Here is a 17,681-nt window from a genome sequence, read left to right as displayed (position 1 = left end):
GAATTACTCTTTGAATCCAAATATATTAACTATTCTTTTCATTTTTTATATATTTTTACATATTTTTATTACAACACTACAATATATTTTGTATTTGTATTATAAAATATTACAATATTATAAAATACTACAATAATTTTTATTATATATTTATAAGTATTTTATGTATATGTATGGATATGTTCATATGTGTCCAGTTCTCTGCAGAAATCAGAAGAGGGCATTGGATACCCTGGGAGTTAGGGGCAGTTGTGAGCGCTCCCATGTGGCTACTTGTTATACTTAATATTCAGTAGCATATTTTTCACCCAACTCAGTTTTCTTCTTGGCTTGTTCAAGTTCTTTGTTGAGTTTTTGTAATTAAAGCAATTTGTCATTATAAAAACAATAAGTTAAAAAACACAAACAATTGGGTTCAAAAAAAAAAAACACAAACAAGCAAATTTACACTAGATCTGACTACTTGTTCTACCACTGTTAACATTTTAAATTTGATATAGTGCTGAATGTTCATTATTTTAGCACTGGGACTCCTGAGGCAGGAGGATTGTGAGTTTGAGTTTGCCCTGGGCTACATAGTGAAACATTCTTAAAAAGTCATAACAAAAAAAATCTCATTGTTAATATTAGTTAATTTCGAGACAGGATTTATTCCTTGCTAACCTGGAACTTGCTACATATGGCAGTCTGGCTTCAAACTTACAGAGATCTGCCTGCCTCTATCTTCCTTGCAAGTGCTGGGATTAAAGGCTTTGGATCAGATTTTTTTTTCATGTATTCACATGTGTAAAGATGTGGAAAAGGACAAAGGACTTATAACTTCTTGTAGCAGCATTTTTTTTTTAGAGATTTATTTATTATTTATTTTTATACGTAAGTACACTGTAGCTCTCTTCAGACACACCAGGAGAGGACGTCAGATCTCATTAAGGATGGTTGTAAGCCACCATGTGGTTGCTGGGATTTGAACTCAGGACCTTCAGAAGAGCTGTCAGTGCTCTTAACCACTGAGCCATCTCTCCAGCCCGTAGCAGCATCTTAATATATTTCATACTTAATATATGGTATAATTAACCATCTCTTCTGCTAGGCATAAGATTGTTTGTGTTCATTTGGTTTGTAAAAATATTATAGTAAACATCTTTGCATATTTTTTCTGACAGATTCCTAGAATTACTTACTGAGATAAATGTGTGAAGTCATCCTGTCATAATGAAGATATTTTCCCTTGTAGATGTCTGTTTACAGGGCTCAGCTACTTACTTTTCTTTCCCTCTTTTGTAGTTGGCCTCTATTACTGCTTTAGCAACCTGTCTGATGCTCGGATTTTTATCATCATGTATGGTGTGACCAGCATGTACTTTTCGGCTGTAATGGTGAGGAATTCACTCAGTTTTAGCGAAACCTTATCCCTGACTTGGGGGTCTTTTCTTTTCCTTTTGTCTGGCTGAACTAGAAAAACTAGAAGATATGCAAAGCTGCTTACAGTTGTTAACCCTTTTTTGGAATGCAAAGAGACTCATATTCTGTTCTTGGCATCTAATTTTCTTGGGCTCATAATCTTGTGTTAGATACTTCATTGAATTTGGAGCAGATTAAAGAAAGACATTTGCATGGAACTGCTGTTACAGGCAGTAGTGAGCCACCTGATGTGGATGCTGCAAACCAACTTAGGCTATTCCCCAGAAGAGTGGGAAGAGTGAGCACTAAGCCCCTGGGGTGGACTTTAGTATCTAAAGCCTTGAGTAATTGTCTCCTGCTCTGTTGTTAAGGCAGAGAAGATTTTATGTAACGTTATGATATATCTTATCTACTTCAGAATAGTTTTTTTTTAAATTTTTATGTGTATTAGTGTTTTGTCTTAGTGTGTGTCTGTGTACTGTGTGCATATTTGGCACCTTTTGAGGTCAGAAGAGGTTGTTGGATCCCCTGGATAATCTGAGTTATTGACAGATATGAGCTGTCATGTGGGTTCTGGGAATTGAACCCAGGTCCTCTAGAAGGGTAGTGCTTCTAAGCACTGGGCCATTTCTCCAGCCTTTTCTGTTTGTTTATAAATATATATTTAAAGGTTATAAACAACAGTAAAAAAGTATTTTAGCTGAGGTTGGTGGTATAGACTTGTGGTCCCAACACTTGGGAAGTTCAAGGATGGTCTAGGAAATGTGGAAACTCTCTATCTTGAAAAACAAAATGAACAAAGATAAGTTTTTTTTTTTTTTTTTTTTTTTTGAGACAGGGTTTCTCTGTGTCGCCCTGTTCTGGAACTCACTTTGTAGACCAGGCTGGCCTCGAACTCAGAAATCTGCCTGCCTCTGCCTTCCAAGTGCTGGGATCAAAGGCGTGTGCCATCATGCCCGGAGCAGTCAGTGTTTTTAACCCTTCTCTCTGGCCCCCAGAAATAAGTTTATAAAAAAAGTAAGTTTTAAATTATAAATTATGTAATATATATATATATATACATATATATATATATATATAATTATATAAGTAAGTTTGTAAAAAGTTATATTATTTAAAACATAAATATATATACATTTAGATCTGCAGTAGAGATTGCTATTTATATTTATGGTTTCGAGGCAAAGTATTTTTCCCCGAGTGTCTTTTTCTTTTTAAGATTTATTTATTTTTATTTATATGAGTACACTGTAGCTATTTTCAAATACACACCAGAAGAGGGCATGGATCCCCATTACAGATGGCTGTGAACCACCATGTGGTTGCTGGGAGTTGAACTCAAGACCTCTGGAAGAGCAGTCAGTGCTCTTAACCGCTGAGCTTTCTCCAGCCCTTTCCTTTCCGCCAAGTTTTAATTATTTGTGTATATGTGTGTGTCTGTGTGTGGGTATGTGCATTTTAGTAAAGGAGCCCTGGGAGCCACAAGCAGGCTCTTGTGAGCTGCTGCTTGTGTGCTGGGAACTAAATTCAGTAGATGATCCTAAACCACCTTTCAGCTCCAAAGGTTATCATTCATTATGTTTATTTATATGTATGTTTATGTGTATGCTACATGCTAGCAGGTGCTTCCAGAGTTCAGAAGAGAGCATGGCTATTGGGAACTGGACTCCAGTCCTCTGGAAAAGCAACACATGCTCTTACTGCTGAGTCATCCTCCAACCCTTGCTTAGACCTTTTTTCATTTTCTTTTTTTTTTTTTTTTTTTAACTTTTAATGATGTACATGTGTTCAGAAGAGGATGATAGATCCTCAAGCTGGAGTCCTAGGCATTTATGAACTGCCTAACTGAAGAATTTAGATCTGGAAAAGCAGTATGTGCTCAGAGTCACTGAGCTAATTCTCTAGCCTTGGCATTGAATTTTCTTTCTCTTTTTTTTTTTCTGGTTTTGCTTGTTTATTTGTGACAGGGTTTCTCTGTAGCCCTGTCTGTTCTTGAACTCATTCTGTAGACCAGGCTGCCCCTGAATTCAGAGATGCACCTGTCTCTGCCTCCTGAGTGCTGGTATTAAAGGCATGCACCACCAATGCCTAGCCTTTCTCAGCATCTTGATTGCTGGAATTACAGGCTTGCACTGCAACTGACTCAACTGCAACAAAGTTTAAAAAGTACATACTTCTCTCATGCTATAGCTGTATCATATAGTTTCTATTCCACTTTTTCTGGAATAGAGTGTTCGTTGGAAATTGCTAAGTTGACATAGTCTACTAAAAGATTGAAGTTTGTCATTTGTGAAACACTGATTATACTGATATTATTCTTGTTCCTTTTAGGTGCGTCTAATGCTGGTATTGGCACCTGTTATGTGCATTCTTTCTGGCATTGGTGTTTCTCAGGTGCTGTCCACATATATGAAAAATCTGGATATAAGTCGCCCAGACAAGAAGAGCAAGAAGCAACAGGATTCTACTTACCCTATTAAGAATGAGGTGAGGGGCTGGAGTGATTGCTCAGTGCTTGAAGGCACTGACTGCTCTTCTAGAGGTTCTGAGTTTGATTCCTGGCAACCACCTGTGGCTCACAACCATTTATAATGGGATCTGATGCCGCCTTCTGGTGTGTCTGAGGACAGCTACAATGTACTCATATATAAAAAGAAAATCTTAAAAAAACAAAAGAATGAAGTGAGGTTTAAGTAACATGTTGGCTTGGAAAAATGTGTGTGCGTGCATGCATGTGTGCGTGTGCTTGTGTGCGTGTGTGTGTGAATGTGTGTTATTTGCTTATGTTCAAGAGGTATTAGCTCAGTGTCTTGAGTGGTCAGAATTAATTTATGCAGCCTAACATATTTTGTTCTCACATAAGGGCTGTCTGTGTGTTTGGCTTACTGCACAGTTCTTCATTCTGTAGGTGGCAAGTGGGATGATCCTGGTCATGGCTTTTTTTCTCATCACCTACACGTTTCATTCAACTTGGGTAACCAGTGAAGCCTATTCTTCTCCCTCCATTGTACTGTCTGCTCGTGGTGGGGATGGCAGTAGGATCATTTTTGATGACTTCCGAGAAGCATATTATTGGCTCCGTCACAATACTCCAGAGGTAAAACTTTGGGAGGAGTTGGGTACTTGGATAGTGGTGAAGACACTTGAAATTGTAGTAAATCTGACAACTTTGATATGGATGGGAAGCTTAGAAAAACCAAAAATTCAGAAACTTCGGGTTTTTTTTTTTTTTTAGACAGGGTTTCTCTGTGTAGCCCTGGCTGTCCTGGAACTCACTCTGTAGACCAGGCTGGCCTTGAACTCAGAAATCCTCCTGCCTCTTCCTCCCAAGTGCTGGGATTAAAGGCATGCACCACCACTGCCCGACTAGAAATTTAGTTTTTAATAAGTTTTAAAGACCAAGTGTCTTCTAGAGTAGTGGCTCATGGGTGATGGTCTCTTTGGTAAACTTGTGTTTCTGAAAATATTTATATTACAATTCATAACAGCAAAATTACAGTTATGAAATAGCTATGAAAATAATTTTATGGTTGGGGGTCACTACAACATAAGGCGCTGCATTAAACGGTTGTAGCATTAGGAAGTTTCTGAACCACTGGGTTAGAGTAACTTAAATTCTGTATTCTGTTTGGACACATGTGTTGATCTGATAGTGGTTTTAATATAACGCAGATCAACCCAGTTACAACAGAAGAAAATGTTTTCTGTCTGCTATAGAAAAAGCAGATGCTAGAATAAACAGTTACCACTTAATAATGGCATATAGCAGTTTAGTTTATGTCTCTAGAGGCTCTGATTTCAGCCTTTGAGATTAGCATTTCAGAGTCAGATTTGCTCAACATCCAAACCAAGAGTGCTTTTTAACGTAGTGTTGGGGATTGAACCTAGAGCCTTAGCATATGCTAGGCACACAGTCCACCACTGAACTGTTCACCTTTAGTCCTTGCCATCATAGTTTGTGATTTGTGTTTTCCTTTCTACCATTGCATTGTAGTAACTGATTTTATAATGTAATTAAGAGTCATTTAAATTACCTAATGACAAACTAGGAGTGTTGGCAAATGTATTTTATCCCAGCATTGAGGATGCAGAGGCAAGTGAGCCTCTTAGTTTGAGGCCAGTCTGAGACCAGGTTTCAGACCCTGTCTTTCAAAAAGACATTTAAAGTACCTAATGACACTAACCTTATTTATTTAGTTATACTTCATAGTCTTCCCTACATCTCTTGATGCACTGTTCTTGTTTCAATGATCTGGAATTAAGATATTTGGGAGTGTTGGATTATCCATAATTTAAATTATTTCCTGGCTATATATAAATGGAGGAGTAGATGCCCCAAGTTTCTTTTCTTTTTCTTTTTTTCTTTTTCTCTTTGGTTTTTTGAGACAAGGTTTCTCTGTGTAGCCCTGGCTGTCCTAGAACTCACTCTGTAGACCAGGCTGGCCTCAGAAATCTCCCTGCCTTTGCCTCCCCAGTGTTAGGATCAAAGGCGTGTGCCACCACTGCCTGGCTCAATTTTATTTTCTTGTTAGGCGTACATTACTTTGTAAAGAAATTGATTAATTGGGCAAGTCTTACTTGCTATTGATGATGCCTTTCCACTCTTCCTTAGCATTTGGATTTTAAGAGCAGTGAGATAAACATCTATTTTCATCTTGTTTTAGGATGCAAAAGTCATGTCATGGTGGGATTATGGCTACCAAATTACTGCAATGGCAAATCGGACAATTTTAGTGGACAATAACACATGGAATAATACCCATATTTCTCGAGTAGGGCAGGTAAGGTAAAGGGGTCCTTTAAGTGTCTGTCTGACATGTGAAGTCTCTGGGAAGTGTGTCGCTACGAGAGGAGGTTGACTTGAGATTTTTTTTTTGAGAATTATACATTTACTTTTCTAGGCAATGGCGTCCACCGAAGAAAAAGCCTATGAAATCATGAGGGAGCTTGATGTCAGCTATGTGCTTGTCATTTTTGGAGGCCTTACTGGGTATTCTTCTGATGGTAATGTACTTGATACTGTATCTAGCTGCAGGGCATAGATTCTTTAAAAATTTAGTGAATCAGTTATTGTTTTACTTATTTATATTTGTTTTTGACAGAGTCTCATGTGACTCAGGCAGGTCTTGAATTTGCTGTATTCATAAGGATAACCTTGAACTATGAGTCTTTCTGCTTCTACCTCTGGTGCTGGAGCTACAGGCATACACCATTTGTCTGTATTTTCTCTCTTTTTAAAGAAAAAGTTAGGTGTGTGTATGTGTGTATGTATGTATACAAAGGAAAAGTAACTTTCACAAAACTGAAGTTGTTAATATCTGTTTTTGTTTTTGCTTTTAAAGTTAAACAATTCTGGAGGTTTAAAGTAAGTGGTTGTCTCATGGCCCTAAACTTAAGTAAGCACAGCACCCTTACCATCAGTCTCCAGAAGCAGTAATTCCTGTCTTCAGTTTCTTAGGTTTTTATTTTTTGTGCTAGGCATTGATTCTTGGAGCTTACATGTGCTAGGCAAGCACTTCACCACTAAGCTATACTTTCAAATCTTTATATTTTAAAATTCCTGCTATTCTGGGGTTGATTAGTTTTAATTGTACTATATCAATGTCTCTTTAAAAGGTTGTTTTACTTCATTTATTTGTGTGTGTGTGTTTGGGGGATGCATGTATGCCATGGATGTCAGAAGGCAATTTGTGGAAGTTGGTTCTTTACTTCCACTGTGTGGGTCATGAAGCTTGGAAGCAAGCACATTTACCTGTAAGCCATCTCACTGGCCCTCTGTCAGCTCCTTACAGTTGATGAAGTGTTTTACCCCTCACCTCACATTTCTCCTCTTTTCTGTGTTTTTATATAGTTAATCTGCAACTTTTAATTAAATCTAGGTGTTTTGAAATTATGACTGTAAATACTTATTGCTCAGTCAATCAATCTGTGGTTACTTTCCTTCCTATATCAAATAGTTTCTTTTCCTACAGCTAGTGAGTATGTTGTATTTCTATGTTAATTTTCTTTGAATGTGTGGCTTCTTCTACACAGTTACACAATTTGCTGCTACAAATCCAGTTCTATGCCTGCTTCTGAAAGATGCTTCTATTTTTTTTAAATAAGACTATTTCAAGTGTATCTTGTATAAACAAACTGAAATTGATAATAGCAGGAATAGCAGACAATTGCCCCAGTACTGTTTGGTAGTAATTATTATATATATGTATATGTAATTTAGTACTATATAAATATATATTTGTATGTCTACATTTCTGCTTATTTGTGTGTGTGTATGATTTGTGTGTGTATGTGTTTAGTAGGATAGTTCTATAGGATGTGATAGTACACATCTGTAGTTTCCACTCTTAGTGGGCAGGAAGGTCACTAGTTTGAATCTACTTTGGGCTGCATAGCAAGATCTTATCTGTTGAAAAGAACCACAAAATGTAGTTTCTTGAAGTCTTCTTACTAACCAATAGTAAGTAGTAACCACTGTCAACTGAGTAGAATATGTTGGATGTTGGAATAAATGTGTCATTATTTGTAACATATTAGAAAATTGTTATGAAATTTAGGAAGTGAGCATTAGTAATTTAGCATGAAAAGAAATACTGCTTAGAGTCTTAGTTAGGGTTTCTGTTGCTGTGACAAAACATTCTGACCAAAAGCTACCTGGGAAAGAAAGCATTTATTGTATCTTACAGATTTTCTGTTTACCAGGGAAGCTAGGGAAGGAACTCCAGTCAGGAGCAGAGGGAGGAGCTGATGCAGAGGCCATGGAGGAATGTTGTTGCTTGCCTGCTTTCTTGTAGCACCCTGAACCGACCATCCCAGGGTGGCCCTCTCCCACTAATCATCAGTCAAGACAATGTACCTCCTGCTTGCCTATGGGTTAATCTGATGGGGACATTTTCTCAGCCAAGGCTGTTTTTATTCAAGTGATTCTAGTTTATGTCAAGTTTACAAAACAAAAACAAAGCAAGTGACCCCAGAACAAAACTAACCAACACACTTGTCAAGAGGTCTTGATTGGAGATTTTGTTTGTTTGTTTAATTTTATTTTGTATTTGTCTGCATGTGTGCAATTGCAAGGTTGACTTCTTTCCAGTTTAACAGTACTGGCTGGTATGTGAGTCTTTAGGGGTCCACCAGTCTATCCCTAGTATTGGAATTATAAGTATGTGCTACCATGCCCAGCTTTTATAAGGGTACTGAGTATTGAATTCAGGTGCTCATGTTTTTGTGGCAAACACTTTACTGACTGATGCCTTAAGATTTTCAGTTGTTGCTTAATATTGTCTAGTCTCTTACATGTGAGACTGCATCCATCAGGTTTAGAGCCTTTTGAAGTTACTGTACCCATCTACTTGATTTTTACGGTCTCCGCATTGCTTGTGAAGGTGCTCTGTAGATTATATTGCTTACAGTAAGATGATTTAACTTAACTTGTCTTTGAGTGTTTGGTGACAGCAGTGGTTTTTGTACTTACCACAGTAAATAGTTATAGCAAAACCCAAGATTGGGAATTAACAACTTTTGTTTGCATTTCAAATACCCTATCTGTGGTTGATGAATTTTAAAACAGTGTTTTGAAAAATAAACCTTAAGATATACTTTGTTTTCTGCTTTATCATGTCCAGAGCTTAACTGAAAATATCTTTCCGTTTACTCTGAATTAATAAAAACAAGCTAGGCACTGTTGTGCTTACTGGGATCCCAGCATTTGGGAGTAGAAGCAAGAAGATCAGGAGTTCAAGGCCTGCCTCAATAAGACAAAGAGTTTAAGATCAGCCTGGGCTATATAATAAGACTGTCTTTAAAAAAAGGCAAACAAATTATTACATGTATAACAAAAAGTAGTCTCCATTAAGCATACTGATACATTGTTATATTTATCTATGTGTTAATTTGTGTGATTTGTGTGGGGATGCATGTGTCATACCATACATATGGCCATCTGAGGACAACTTTGTAGCATCCATTTTGCTTTTTTTTAAAAAAATTGGTTATTTTGTTTATTTATATTTCAAATGTTGTCCTCCTTCACAGTTTCCTCTCCCCAAATCCCCCATCCCATCTCCACTCCCCTTTGCCTCTATGAGGGTGCTCCCCCACCTACCCACCTATTATTCCCTCCTCACCACTCTAGTATTCCCCTTTATACTGGGGTATCAAGCCTCCACAGGACCAAGGGCCTCCTCTCCCACTGATGCCAGATAAGGCCATCCTCTACTATATAAGGAGTTGGAGCCATTGGTCCCTCCATGTGTACTCTTTGCTTGGTGGTTTAGTCTCTGAGAGCTCTGTGGAGGGGTGGGGGTGGGGGTTTGTCCAGTTAGTTGGTATTGTTGTTCTTTCTGTGGGGTTGCAATCCCCTTCAGCTCCTTCAGTCCTTCCCCTAACTCATTTGGGTCCTCCAGCTCAGTCCGATATTTGGCTATATCTGCATGTGTATTGGTCAGGATCTGGCAGAATCTCTCAGAGGACATCTCTACCAGGCTCTTGTCAGCAAGCACTTTTTGGCAGAGTTTGGTGTCTGCATGTGGGATAGATCCTTAGGTGGGGCAGTCTCTGGATGGCCTTTCCTTCAGACTCTGTTACATTTTTTTTTTTTTTTGTTTCTGCATTTCCTTTAGTTAGGAACAATTCTGGATTAAAAGTTTTGAGATAGGTGGGTGATGCCATCCCTCAACTGGGGGCCATGCCTATCTACTGGAGATGGTCTCTATAGATTCTATCCCTGCTTTGTTGGGAATTTTGTCTAATGTTATCTCTGTTGGGTCCTGGTAACCTCTTGCTTCCCTGGCATCTGGGACTTTCTAGTCCCCCCCCCCCCCCCAGTTCCCCATCCACCACTGCTACATATTTCTGTTCAATTTTCTGACCCTCTGGACTCATCTCCTATCTCTTGCCACATCTGATCCTGCCCCTCCTTTTTTCCCCCCCTTCCTCTCTCCCTCCCAGCCCCTTCCTCCTTCTACCTCCTATGATTATTTTGTTCCTCCCTCTAATGCTGGACTGAAGCATCTACATTTTGGTCTTCTTTCTTATTAAGCTTCATATGGTCTGTGGGTTGTATCATTGATATTCTGAGCTTTTGGGCTAATATCTACTTATCAGTGAGACTATATCATATGTGTTTTTTGTGTGTGAGTTACCTCACTCAGGATGATACTTTTCTAGTTACAACGATTTGCCTAAGAATTTCATGAAGTCATTGCTTTTAATAGCTGAGAAATACTCCATTGTGTAAATGTACCACATTTTCTGTATCCATTCTTCTGTTGAGGGACATCTGGCTGTTATAAATATGACTGCTATGAAAATAGTGGAACATGTGTCCTTGTTACATGTTGGGATATCTTTTGGGTATATGTAGAATCCATTTTCTCTTTCCACCTTTACATAGGTTATAGAGCTTGAACTCAAGTTTCCAGACTTTCACAGCGAGCTCCTTACCTCCCCACTAAGCCCCTTCCCCAGGCCGTCTCACTAGCTTACATTACTATTCTTTAGAAATCATTTAGGGGGTTGAGGAGATGGCTTAGGAGATAAGAATATTTGCTTCAAGTATGAAGACCTGAGTTCAAATCCTCAGAAACCAACTAAAAACCAACTCATCACTTTCACTGGGGTGGGGGGATAGGAGAATCCCCAGGCTTGCTGGCATATCTCCAAGTTCAGTGAGACCCTGTCTCAAGGGAATAAGGCAGAAGGGATAGAGTAGGACATCAGTATTGTCTTACACACACTTCACACACTTGTATTTTATTTATTTATAAAATGAAAAGTTTTATTTCTTCTTGGCTACATCTTATTTTGTTTTTAGTGTTCTTAATCTCGCACCCACCCCACAACCAAAAAAAAAAAAGGATCTCACTATGTATGAATACATACTGTGGAACTTACTATGTAGACTAAACTAGCCTTAACTTAACAGAGATTCATCTGCCTCTGTTTCCCAAGTGCTAGGTTTAAAGGTGTGCACCACTGTACTTGGCTTCCAGTTTAACTTTTTATTGAATGCTTATGAAGGCTTAGAATACAATATTATAGTACAGATCCATTTATATAAAAGCTTGAAGCTATGTAGCCTAGGCTTGTCTTGAATGCAGAAAACTCTTCCCTTAGCTTTCCAGTGCTGGGATTATAGACAGTCACCACTGTGCCTAGTTTCCACCTTGTATTATATTCTTACAGCACTTCTAAATTGGTAAGAATCATACTTCAAGTGCTTATTTAAGTATATGTGGCTACTGGCTACTTCTTGCAGTAGCCTAACCCTATGTAATTTGTAGGAATACTTTCAGTGTGGCTTAAGACTGGACCAGTAATAGCATACAATTTCATCAATTAACAATTTCTAATAAAAGTTTTATATTTTTAGGAAGTGTTTTGCTTGCACACTATCTTGTCTTTACAGTTGAGTGATAGCATTCCTTATTAGGAAAATACAATGGAAATTTCTTTAGAAATAGTGATATTTTCAGTGAGTTCCTGAGAACCAGCAGCCTTTCTCATGCAGCAGTGCATTCATTTTTTTCTCTAGATATCAACAAGTTTCTTTGGATGGTCCGGATTGGAGGAAGCACAGAGACAGGAAGACACATTAAGGAGAATGACTACTATACTCCAACTGGGGAATTCCGTGTTGATCGTGAGGGTTCTCCGGTGCTGCTCAACTGCCTTATGTACAAAATGTGTTACTACCGCTTTGGGCAGGTCTACACAGAAGCCAGTGAGTGTGATTCATAATGCTAACAGCAATTGTAATAGCTGACACATACTGCGTTTTCCATGCTCTGCGCTTAGTATTTTAACTCATTTAGTCCTCACAGCAACCCAGAAGATAATTTAAACTAATGTTAATGTCATTTTTATATTTGAGGAAGTTGAGCCCACGGGTTACTGAACTCTTGCTAATAATCATGTGATAATTAGGATTCAAACTCAGTCTGCCTTTAAGTTCTGTGCTTTAAAACATTATCTTTTATTTTGTGTATATCAATCAACAAAGAATATCTCGGTGTGAGAAAGAATAAAAGAAAAGAGTGCTTTTTCACTATTTAGATAAGTACATTGAGAAGGATTTGGTCAGGTTAAATCCTGTCTTTCAGTTTTCTTTTTCTTTTTGTTTTTTTTTTTCGAGACAGGGTTTCTCTGTATAGCCCTGGCTGGCTGTCCTGGGATTCACTTTGTAGACCAGACCTCAAACTCAGAAATTCACCTGCCTCTGCCTCCCAAGTGCTGGGATTAAAGGCGTGTGCCACCACCGCCCGGCTAGTTTTGTTTCTTCATCATGGAAAACTTTTGCAGTATATACAAGTCGTGGACTTGTGGTCCATAGAAGGGTTACTAGTGCTAGATTTTTGGATAACAGTCCTCAGGAGTAGAGTGCCTTAAAAGTCATCTTGTAGATTTAGAAGACAGATGCTACTTGGACCCTGCCAAGCATCACATTGGACAAGACTCAAGTAAGGTAGCGCTTGATTTGCCCTATCTATCTGATGCTCTTCCTTACAGACTCTAGTCAAAGTGCAGGCTGGGAAATAGTGCAGTCAAAGTGCAGTCAGTGCAGTAGATGATATGCAGCTTCCATCTCTTTAGGAAATCAACTTGTATAATAGATGTTTTTTCTCGTTGCTTTTAGAGCGTCCACCAGGCTTTGACCGTGTTCGAAATGCTGAGATTGGTAATAAAGACTTTGAGCTTGATGTCCTGGAGGAAGCGTATACCACAGAACACTGGCTAGTCAGGATATACAAGGTGAGGAGATGCTGCAGGTCTCAGAAGTTGCTCTTGTGATTATAGGTTTGTTTGTTCTAGTAATCAGTTTCCCAAATAGGGACATTTTTAATAAATGGCACCTGGTTTCAAAGTAGCTTGTAAGTCACTTGAAGTGCTAGTTATTTATTTGAGTGTGTGTGTGTTTTCATCTTTGTGGAGTTGATTCTCTTTAGTTTTGTATAGGTTCATCAGACCTGTATGGCACTTTATCTGCTAAACCATCTGACCAGACCAAAATACTACTAATTATATTTTTTGATTACTCTTAAGAGAGGAGACATCCCAGTTGGTGGTTGTTATGGCAACATTTCTTTTTCTTTAAAAAAACATTTTTTTACTACATTTTTATATGGGCGGGGGAGAGGCATCTTTATATGGGGAGGCAGGTATCCCATGTATTGAGGTCAGAGTACAGCTTGTACTGATCAATTCTTTCATTGTGATGGGTCCTGGAGATCAAAATCAACTGCTCTTACTCACTGAACTGTCTTGCCAGACTAGCTAATCCTTTTTTTTTAGTTTTAGGGATAAAGTCTCAGGCTGACATCCAGGTTGGCATTAAAATTACTGTGTAGCCCAGGTTGACTTTAAACTTAGATCCCAGTTCTTTATAGCCTTAGGTATGGTAGCATTACAGATATGGCTACTGTACTTGTTGCAGCAATACTGTTCCAGGTAGGGATTGGAATAGCTTGGGGACTAGGGGAAATGCATGTGTTTTTGTTTTTAATTACTTTTTTTAAAAACAGCATTTTTTAAAAAAGAGATTTATTTATTTTATGTATATGAGTACACTGTAGCTATCTTCAGACACACCAGAAGAAGGCATCAGATCCCATTACAGATGGTTGTGAGCCACCATGTGGTTGCTAGGAATTGGAACTCAGGACCTCTGGAAGGACAGCCAGTGCTCATCTCTTCAGCCCCAAACTATGTTTTCTTTTTGCTGAATTTATGATACATAATCATATGCCATGTAAGAGTGTGTTACATCTCTTATATGAGAAATGATTGAACCACATATCTAGAGGAGCAGAGGCAGGGGGATTGAGTATGAGGCCAGTCTAGGCTACAAAGCAAAACCCTATCTCAAATAATAGTGAGGAAAAGAAAACCCGAATGATTGAAGTCTTTTGGTCAATGTCAAAGTTAGTCTATAGAGGTACTGGTTCTTAGAGGTACTGGTTCTAAAAGGCTAGATTGACAGTAGGTAGGCTTTATCTCATACTAATTTATTCACATGCCAAACATGTGTAATCCTTTCTGCTTACAGTGGAACTTGTAGATCTTTCCAAGTTAACCTTTTGGTAAATATTGAAGTTATGTCTTTATGTTGCAGGTAAAGGACCTGGATAATCGAGGCTTGTCAAGGACATAAATGTCACATTGTGCCCTGAGCGTTATGCTTCGCACTGAGCGCGTCATGTTGAGGACGCTGAAGATTTTTTTTTTATATGCAGTTTATAAGAACAGCCGGATGGGGTTAGAATTGTCTGCAAGTTTTGCCCTGGACAATATGGGCTGGGCCAAGTGAAATGATTTTTATAATTCTGAGCAGGTTACCAAATGAAATGTTATGGCTTTACTTTGGTCAATTAAAAGGGGTGGGGGAGGATTTTTTTTAAATGTGCCTTATTTGTTTTGACTTAAATTGGCTGATACGAGGATCACAGAAGTGAACGGATGGAAGACTATATCCATGCTCTAGGTCCCCAAATGAACCAAATAGGAGCATTTTTTCTCCTATCAGCAATCTCAAGGACTAGCTCTGGTTCAACAAATACAAACAACTTTGTCACACTTTTTTGTTTTTTAGCACCCAGGTACAATGCTTTCCTGGGGCTTAATAAATTTTTATCAACTGAATAAATGTTTCTGGGACCAGAGGAGTGCTGTTTCTGGGCAAGAAAGAGCTTTCTTGCTATTATGTCTATGTTCTCGATGTCTATTTCTTTAGAAGCTCTTTGGCTTTATAAGGACAGAAAGTTGCTGAGTATTCCTGATCTCACCAGTATCCTTTCAAACTAATGGCAGTTATTCTTTTTCTAAGTAGAAATGTGAAGCAAAAGTGACTAATCCAGTAGTTCTTAAGATCAGTGAAACATCAATCCTAGAGGAAGACACTCCTCCAACATCAGGTTGATGATCAATAGATGTTTCTGGAATCAGATGTAATTATGTGGACCTATATGAAGTTTAGGCATTCAATACTTCACTAAACCTAAAACACAGTAAATGGCTCTTTGCTCATTTTCTCTAGACTGCACTAAATCTCTTAGGGTTCTCCACCGTGAGCTTCTGTTTTTCTTAGTGTCGGTCTGCTGTGTTCATACACCACTTTGCGGCTTGATTACTTGGTTTTGAATCTCTTGCTAAATATATACATAGGAAGTGGGAAATATTGCTACTAGCAGGTACTTTGATATCATTGCCAGTCTGACTGCAAGAAAAGAGACTTCAAAAACTACAAAGCACAGAGATCCCATAGATATTTTGTGTCAGGATAAATAGCTTTCTGTTCTGTACAATAGGATATTTCATGTGTTTTACAACATAGGACATAATCACTGATGTATATAAACAGTCTTAAATTAATTATAGTGTTTCTATTTAAGAAAACAGGAGGAATTATATGACTTTTAGATAGTCACAGTGGTACTCAATGCATATGTGCTTAGGTGTACTTGTATACCTAAGGGCTTCTCCTTCAAACCGGTGTATGTACTGTGTATTTTAACTGTGGGTGAAATTTTAGATTTAACAGACGATTTGATATCCTATATGTAAATACATTGTTTGATTTATATACAGAACTACTGCCTAGTGGGAAAGGTTAACCTGAGACTTATCAATATGATTAACATTACAGGCTATTAGTAAGCTTTCTTTATAGTATAAATGGGATACCCTCTTTTCATATCATTTTGACTCCTGGGATCTTGATATTTTCTAGTCTACAGAGATTTTTAAGTTGATTTCATTTTCAGTTGTAGTCTTCTTAGTGTAAAAAAAAAAATCCACCTCAAAAGCAACAATAAAATTTCACACACATGCCCACCCACACACCCACCTAGCACTCTCCAGAGACTCTTACTTCCAGGTCTGGTGAACCTCAAATTGTGCCTCCTGCCTGATCATTAGTTTACTTGCTTTGTTATGTTTTGGTGTTTTAGTTTGAGGTAACATTGATTTTTTTTTTTTTTTAAATCAGTGGCTTTCAACATTGTGTGTCATGTTCTCTTTGACAAACCTTTATCTCCCAAAGTATTTACATTGCAATTCATAACAGCAAAATCTTAGCTTATGAGGCCATAATGAAAATACTTTTATGGCTGGGATGTCACCACAAGATGATGAACTGTATTAAAGAGTTGCAGCCTTAGGAAGGTTGAGAACTACTGCCTTATGTTTTGTGACACCATTTTTACTATCATCTGTTACTGTTCTAATTACTTTTTTTTTTTTTTTAAAGACTGTTCCATGTAGCTCAGGCCAGCTTTGAACTCAAGATATAGATGATGCTAGCTTTGAACTCTTGATCTTCCTGCCTCTACCTCCCAGTTGTGGGCTACTACAGCTAGTTAGGTACTATTTTTCCTATATAATTTTTTAAAGGAAATACTTTAATTTTTTGGTACTTGTTATCTTTCCTGCTCCCTTAGCACCCTAGCTAGTTCTCCCTCATTTGTGCTCATTTTTTCTTACTGTGATCAAACTTATTCATTAAACAACTTTGGGTGTTTTGAGACAGTATCTTTTGTCGCTAGGGCTGGCTTTGAATTCCTGATTCTCCTCTCTCTATTTGCCAAATGCTGGTATTAAGATGTATGCCACCATACTTAATTACATTGGGTTTTTCAAATGTCTTTGATTTTTCAGCTTGAAATAACTCTTCAGGTTTGTTGAATTATATTATTTTACTGTTGTATTTGTTGGTCTTTGCCATTTTCATTGATTTGCCATGTCTTAGTACCTTCTTTTTTTTTTTTTGGTTTTTCGAGACAGGGTTTCTCTGTATAGCCCTGGCTGTCCTGGAACTCACTTTGTAGACCAGGCTGGCCTCAAACTCAGAAATCCACCTGCCTCTGTCTCCCAAGTGCTGGGATTAAAGGTGTGCACCACTACTGCCTGGCGGTACCTTCTTATATGTAGGGGAAATACATTTCTGGAGCTCTTCTATATCATACTCAATGCATAGCTGGGTATAGCATTCCAGACTGGCGCTGTTTACATTATAAAGGCACTGGCCCATTGTCCTAATGTTGAGAAATGATAGTTATTTTGATGAGTATTTGTCTATTCTTTGCCCCAGATCTTTTTTTGCATCTTTTTTTGTGGGTGTTCACTGTCCTGGGTACTCTGGATTTTCATGTGTGCATAGTCAAAGTTTTCTGTTTTTTTTTTTTTTTTAAACAGTTATATATGGATTCCTCCAACTCTCTGGTAAAGCTAATTAAAACTCATATTTTAGGCAACATGGTATGACACTTTAAATACTTAAATTTCTGTGT

The 17,681-nt window shown here is 38.0% G+C and overlaps 1 protein-coding gene across 1 annotated transcript in view; it reads left to right on the top strand.

Moving 5' to 3' along the window:
* Stt3a (STT3 oligosaccharyltransferase complex catalytic subunit A) overlaps window positions 1–15,056 on the top strand; it is a 33,791-nt gene extending 18,735 nt beyond the window's left edge. Inside the window, exons 11-18 of the mRNA XM_021171394.3 lie at window positions 1,285–1,376; window positions 3,733–3,888; window positions 4,310–4,498; window positions 6,066–6,182; window positions 6,303–6,405; window positions 11,933–12,121; window positions 13,034–13,149; window positions 14,510–15,056. Of these exons, the coding sequence (XP_021027053.1) occupies window positions 1,285–1,376; window positions 3,733–3,888; window positions 4,310–4,498; window positions 6,066–6,182; window positions 6,303–6,405; window positions 11,933–12,121; window positions 13,034–13,149; window positions 14,510–14,548 (1,001 nt within the window). The 3' untranslated portion in view covers window positions 14,549–15,056. The remainder of the gene's footprint in view (window positions 1–1,284; window positions 1,377–3,732; window positions 3,889–4,309; window positions 4,499–6,065; window positions 6,183–6,302; window positions 6,406–11,932; window positions 12,122–13,033; window positions 13,150–14,509) is intronic.
* The last annotated feature ends 2,625 nt before the right edge of the window (window positions 15,057–17,681 follow it).

Source organism: Mus caroli, unplaced genomic scaffold, assembly GCF_978045245.1.
Source record: "Mus caroli unplaced genomic scaffold, Mus_caroli_1 scaffold_11, whole genome shotgun sequence".
In the NCBI taxonomy this organism is placed as follows: Eukaryota; Metazoa; Chordata; class Mammalia; order Rodentia; family Muridae; genus Mus; species Mus caroli.
This window is presented reverse-complemented; position numbering and strand designations above follow the sequence as displayed.